General features: G+C 48.8%; 2 protein-coding genes across 2 annotated transcripts in view; both read left to right on the forward strand.

Moving 5' to 3' along the window:
• Nucleotides 1-629: 629 nt before the first annotated feature.
• On the forward strand, nt 630-1913 carry LOC311082143 (uncharacterized protein; the record flags this gene model as incomplete). The annotated part of the gene is made up of 4 exons (XM_084112885.1): nt 630-1472; nt 1560-1622; nt 1691-1777; nt 1867-1913. The coding sequence occupies exons 1-4, from the start codon at nt 644-646 to the stop codon at nt 1911-1913; spliced, it is 1026 nt and encodes a 341-aa protein (XP_083969011.1). The 5' UTR covers nt 630-643.
• Nucleotides 1865-6716, forward strand: part of LOC311082144 (uncharacterized protein) — a gene marked incomplete at its 3' end in the record, with an annotated part of 5161 nt that continues 309 nt past the window's right edge. The window contains exons 1-8 of the mRNA XM_084112886.1: nt 1865-1956; nt 2328-2895; nt 3029-3356; nt 3446-4253; nt 4359-4565; nt 4950-5542; nt 5633-6138; nt 6215-6716. The exon at nt 6215-6716 is cut by the window's right edge and continues 309 nt beyond it. Coding sequence (XP_083969012.1) covers nt 2648-2895; nt 3029-3356; nt 3446-4253; nt 4359-4565; nt 4950-5542; nt 5633-6138; nt 6215-6716 — 3192 coding nt within the window. The 5' untranslated portion in view covers nt 1865-1956; nt 2328-2647. The remainder of the gene's footprint in view (nt 1957-2327; nt 2896-3028; nt 3357-3445; nt 4254-4358; nt 4566-4949; nt 5543-5632; nt 6139-6214) is intronic.

Genomic DNA, 6716 nt, shown 5'->3' on the forward strand with positions numbered 1-6716 from the left:
ATTTATTATTATGATTGTTATTTTATTTAAAAAGACATGAATAGGCAAAAACAATGTTTTGTTTTTTTAAATCACCAATAATTTTTTAGGTTTCAGGATTTGATATACCAAACTTTGTATAAAGATGATTCTCAACTATGTTATAAAAGATATGCCACAAAAGCTAAACAAAACAAAACGATTTATGCATTTCATGATACCAGCAAGATTGTACCAAGAACTATTTTATGTATAAAATAATAGTTACATCCCGGCCTTGATGCTGTCAAGATACTGTGGGTAGTACAACATAGCTAAATATGATAAGATGCTACTACAATTACTTAGCGACTCCAGGGCAGCAGTGAATGATTTGTAAATGAATTAAGCCCACCATTGTAAGTTCATTGAATGCTGAAAGGTTTTATAAATCCAGTGTTTCAATTATTAAATGATTTACAGTCATATACGCAATCAAGACAGTTTATTTGTAGAGCACAATTTGTACACAAGGCAATTCAAAGTGATTCACAGTTGTATAAAATAACAATAATGCTGGTAAAATCAATTCATAAAACATATGATCATTAATTAATTACATTAAAACCAAATGGTGTAGTAAAATACTTTCAGTTGGAATATGACAGCTATGTAACGTTCTGTTATGCCTGTGTCCTTTCAGATTATGTATGCATACCCGGTTTTCCGAAAAACCTCTGAGGGTCGACTCCTAATGGGGCCAACTGAGGAGGCCAATAGGAGTCAGATCGTGGTGGCAGGGAGGGCCAGGTGTAAGGAGGAGGTCCTGGCTGAGGCCACTGCCTTTGTGAGGCAGAATGGAGGGAATCCTGGAGACCAGTTCCTGGTTCTGGCTCACTGCAAGATCCAGTTTGGGAAACACCAGGGCCAGAGGTTCCTGTGGCTGCTGGAAAACTCACTGGGGTATGCCGTGTATCTGGTCAGCAGCATTTTGGGGGAGGAGGAGAGGGACAACCCGCTGTCGGCCAACAAACACATGTTCCTCAGATACACCTCGCAGATCAGGGAGGTAGGCGAGGCTGTGGAGGTGTATCAGAAAAAACAGGCCATGCTGCAGGAGGCCCAGAGGACGGGAGACTCTGGATGTCTGATGGTGGAGTTTGGTGATTTTAAGGGTAGGTCAATGAAGGAGGTGTATGAGGACCCAAGCAAGGAGGCCCAGGCTCTCATCACCTACCTGAAGAAGGCAAAGGCCAGGCCCAACACCAACATGGCCCTTTTCAAAGCATACGTGCTGAAGAGGCAGGCTCCAGCCCACGTGCCCACCACCACTGTGCCCGCTGCATCTGCCCCCACTGCTGCTGTGCCCACTGCCACTGTGTCTGTTCCTCCTCCACCTGCTGCCACTCAGAACAGGCCACTGCTGGCTACCAACGTGAAGACCCTGTTGGCGCGGGGGAAGCATTTATCTGCTTCACAGCTGGCACAAAAGATTTTGTCTCCAGCCAAACCCTGTAAGTGATTTGCAAGCTTTAAAGTCATTACAGTATATATTATGCAGTATATATGTCTAACGAAAATACGTGTTTTGTAAACAACAGCTGCAGGACCACGTTTCCCTCCTGCGTCTGAGTCCGCAGCCCGGAGACGGCTCTTTACATGTGGTGAGTATCACTTTAACGCATACAAGTGTGTTGGTGACATGTGCTTAGTGTTTTATGTTATTTTACAGACTCTGCTGCTAGGGATTTTTTTGAGGAGGAAGATGACGAGGAGATGGCAACTGTAGCCTCACAAGCTGAGGAGCAACTTCCTCAAGGTATGTAAATCTTAAACAATATTTTACAAACAATTCTGTGACAACAGTATTTTTTAAATGACATCATATTCTTTTATTTTACAACACAGAGGAATGGCACTTCTCAGGTGTCAATCTACATTCACTCTTTGAGTGAACATCTTCAAAGCAAAAAGGGAATTTAAAGGTGTATGTAAAAGGTTTTTATTTCATTTTTTATCATAATCACTTACTAAAGCTCATTCTTGTCATCTCACACGTCCCCCACTCCCCTTGGAATAAGTGGCTGTTGTAGTTAGAGGCGCTCACAGTGTTTGGGCTGCTTTGCTTCACACTTGGCTGATCCCATCTCATTTTTCTTCTTGTATTTGTCCTAATGGTGCTTGGGTGAAAAACAGGATGATTTTCACTGCTTCCTTCCATCGTTTCATCATCATGTCGCCTGTCTACTAATCATACATGCTTTGCACTAAACCTTGTAACCGCAGTAGCTGTCCAGCAGAGATGAGAAAGTCATGCAGTGAAAGTCTAAAACAATAAGATAATTATGTTGTGTCTTTTTACGCTCCAGCCACTGCGGCCTCGAGAGGCCCTGCTCCTGCCCCGGCTCGTGCTCCTGCCCCTGCTCCTGCTCCTGCTCCTCCAGCATTGTGGACCCCTGACCAGGTATCCCATTCGCCTGCAGAGCTTCCTGTCCACTGGAATGAGCAACTCCCATCTTTCCAGCAGGACTGGATCGGGAAGACTCTGTTCAGGGCCAACACAAAAACAGGGAAGCCTGAGCTGACGCCACATCCCAACTTCTGGTGGTACCCTCCCCAGCCCCCGACCGTCTTCACCCAGCCCCCTGCTTCTCCTGATATCTTCTTCTGCCGCCCTCTTTTCCTCTGGATGCCACTGAAGATGTGGTCCATTCCACTTGTCTGTGTCAAGCCAGCCTGCAATAACCACAAGCTGACAGCTGCTGGCCTTTATCGCACTGTGCGCAAGGTCCTGGACATAGACGGGTGGTATGACATGGCCACAGAGTATCTGGAGTGCAAAGGGTGCAAGAAGAAGTATCCAGCCTGGTCTGAAGACATCCTGGGACAGCTCGACATGGGACACCGCAGAAAATTCCCCGCCATTCTGACATACAGGTAGAACACATTCATATTTAGAGCAATGCACTGTAATTTGTTGTACTGTATAAAATCAAATACATTGCTTTACTGACATTAACATTGAAATAACAAGATGTGGCACTGAACAGAATTATTTGACTGTCTGTAGGTACACGTGTGACTACCGTGTAGTCATAATGATGCGGGAGAGGACCCGGGGCAACACTGTCACGCAGCTTCACAAAAAGCTGCAGGAGCAGCACACCTCAGCGTGGTCACAGCGGACGCTGGAGTACCTCACTGTCTGTGAGCCCTTCACAGACTCCTCCATCATTGAGCCTCCAGTCTTTTCTGCGCCTCCGCCCCTCCCACCCATCCCCAAACCCAAGTGGCTGCTGTCTGTGTATGCCAGGGACGTCCTCTCGCGGCTACCTGAGGTCAAGGCCAAAATAACCTCTGTCTTTGGCTCTGTCCTCAAGATGGACTCCACCAAAAAGGTATAAAAAGTCAAGTTTGAATAATAATAATTGTTATTATCTTACATTTTTCTTACATTTGTTTATTCTACTGTTTTTTTTTTACATAGGTCACCAAAAAACTGGCCGGTGCTGCTGCCAACACTGCTGGTTGGTGCACTAATGTAGGCAATGAGCACGGCCAGGTGTTGGTGTCAGTGCTCACAGCGGCAGAGGGGCATGGACTGTGGCCCATGGCGGCGGGTCTCATGAAGAGGTACAGGGAGGCGGGAGTGGCACCGCCCGCCGTCATGTATGTGGACAGAGACTGCTGCAGCCCACACGCACACGGACAGTCGCAGGTCAGAGCCATGTTCACAGAGTGGGATGAGCTCCAAGTGCGCCTAGACATTTGGCACTTCATGCGGCGCTTTGCAGCAGGTGTCATCACGGAGTCTCATCAGCTCTACGGCACCTTCATGACTCGGCTTTCCAGGTACATCTTTGAGCTGGATCCAGATGATGTCGCTGCTCTTCGGTTGGCCAAACAGGGGGAGCTACAGGCCAGAGGAGCTTGTCCAGTCTCAGAGAAGGCCCTGGATAAGCTGATCACCAGGAAGGAGTTGGCGCTGCACTGTCGCAAGCGGACCAGAGGAGTGGAGGAGACCACCAGGAGGATCAAGGCGCTCATTGAAGAGATGGACAGTGAGAAGGGGAGGGACACTCTGGGTGTACCACTGCTGGACCACGAGCGCATCCAACAGATCTGGATGGACCAGCAGAGGCACATCACCTGTATTCAGGACCCAGAGGGCTTCCCTCTGTACCAGAAGACAGGCACAGTGAAGAAGGGTGGTGTGGAGCTCAGCTGCTATCGCTGTGCTCGTGGCTCCACCTCCTTGGAGTCTTTCCACCTCCATTTAAATCGCTTCATCCCAGGTAGGTTATAACTTTTATAACCTGCTAAAAACTTAAAACTTTTATAACCTGTTCTGCCGTTCTGAATACATAGATTACATATATTTGCCTTTATTTAACCTCTAGGGACCAGTGCCAGTGATGCACATTTCCAGGCCTATCTCCTGGAAGGCCTGATGCGCTGGAACCAGGACCGGATGGATGAAGCAGTGAGGGGAAAGACTGACCTGAGGACCTACAGCAGCGCTGAGAGGGAGGCAATGGACCGGCTCAGCCGCAAAGTGCTGAAGATGTCCCTGGATGAGCGCTACCAGCCTCCAGGGGCTTACACAGGTGAGAATTATTCATGTTAACTCAAACAAAAGATTATACATTATACAGGTGTATGAGTGTTTGAGTGTACATTTTTATATTTTATTTCAAATACTTCAACTATTGTTGGAGTTATTTGTACTTTGTTTAATTTAGGCTTAATTTGAGCCTTTATAACCTAATTTCTTTGCTTTCTTTTGCTAAAGTGAATTTGCTTTATTTAGCATTTATGCTTATTATTTTCTTGTTTATTATTTTCATTTTTTGATCTGTTAAACTGCGTCAAGCCTACAAACGATCAAACTTTGAAAGGTTTGATTGTTTGTTTGTTTCAGTTTGTTATGGACAAATAGCCACTACAGCTATAATAATGTGAATGTGCTTTGTATGTGTGTTCTTTTGCAGGGGAGCTGCTGGGTATGGAGTATCTGTACAGTCAGTCTGGGAAATCCCTGACTATTATGGATAACCCAGAAGAGGAGGATCGGCTGGTTGAGCAGATGGATGATGAGGTGGTGCAGGACGAAGGCTTTGTTGAGGAGGAACCTGAGGATCTCACAGTGCCAGTCCTCTATGACCCCTTTGAGACTGTCCCAGTCCACAGCAGCGGCCCCCAGACCTTCAACCCCTGTCCCTCTGCACCAGGACCATCCTCACTACAGCCACCCACATCCAGCCAAGGACTGCAGCGCCCTGCCCAGCCTCCTCTGCAGTCTCCTCTTCTGCGCCCTGCCCAGCCTCCTCTGCAGTCTCCTCTTCTGCGCCCTGCCCAGCCTCCTCTGCAATCTCCTTCTCTGCGCCCTGCTCAGCCTCCTCTGCACTCTGTCCAGCTTCCTCTGCAGTCTCCTCAGCAGTGCCCTTCTCTGCCTCTTCTACACCCTCCTCTGCAGCGCCCTGTTCACCCTCCTCTGCAGTCTCCTCCACAGCCTTCTGTCCAGCCAAGTGCTGCCTCTGCTCCTGCAACATCAACTGGGTCCAGTGTTGCAGACCAGGCTCCTGTAAGTAAGCTGCTCATTATTAGTTTCTTTTTGCTTTTACACTCTGACATTTAACATGCTGTGTATTTTTATTGTAATGCTTCCCTGCAGGCTCCTGTTCTTGGACCCGATGGCGTTGCGGGCTGGGATAAGGTGCAGGATCTGGCTGAGTACCTGGTGTCCCTCCGTCAGGCACTCTACCTGGATGAGCAGCAGGTCACAGAGGTCATCCGTCTGTGGACTGCTCTTCCTGATGGGGACAAGAGGAGGATCCACTATCAGCCCAGACACCAGCCCAAACTGACCCACGGACGCTTCAAGGCTCCGAAAAACACAGGAGTGACACCAGGTGTGGAGAGTGTGAAGAGGTGCCTGATCGGTCATCCTGGGGGGCCGGCTCAGTGGCCCAGCACCAGTCGCTTAGTTGAGGCCATGTGCATCAAACTGTGTGCACTGCACAAGTCCCCAACTAAGAAAGATGGAGTCCGTCTTCCTCGTTGGACTAAGGTGCTCAACGATTACCACCACATCCGAGACCTGGTGCTGAACTGCCACACTCTGATGGAGGCCACGTCACTTCAGCTGTTTGTACTGAATCAGAGGACTCTCACTCAGTGGTAAGCATGGTTTTACATTGACATTTGAAAGAAAGGGATAGCAGTTATTTATAATGAATACATTTTTTGATTGCAGGTTTAATCGAAGGGAGAACACCCAGGAAGTGACTGTCCTTTCCCAGGGCCTTGCTGCAGAAGACCGCATTGCTGTGGCCAGCTCACAGCTTCCTGCTCCGCGGGAAAGGCTGGATGAGGCTCCCTCCACATCAGGGGCCCGGCACGAGTTTGTCCTTCCTCCTAACAGAGCGGGACAGGCTCCTAAGCTACGGCCGGGCAAACGACCTGCCAGTGCTACAATTGTGCGGCCCATTACCCCAGCAGCTCCTACTCCTCCCCCAGTTCCCTCCACATCAGGGGTCCGGCACGAGTTTGTCCTTCCTCCTAACAGAGCGGGACAGGCTCCTAAGCTACGGCCGGGCAAACGACCTGCCAGTGCTACAATTGTGCGGCCCATTACCCCAGCAGCTCCTACTCCTCCCCCAGTTCCTGTGCCACTGCCCCAGTTCATTTTATTGAACCCTGTGCCCACCATGATGGCAGCAGCTGCAGGTGGCCCTTCAGCTGCTCCTCTCCTGGCT

Source organism: Abramis brama (assembly GCF_963993115.1).
Source record: "Abramis brama genome assembly, chromosome: 4".
NCBI classification, from domain to species: domain Eukaryota; kingdom Metazoa; phylum Chordata; class Actinopteri; order Cypriniformes; family Leuciscidae; genus Abramis; species Abramis brama.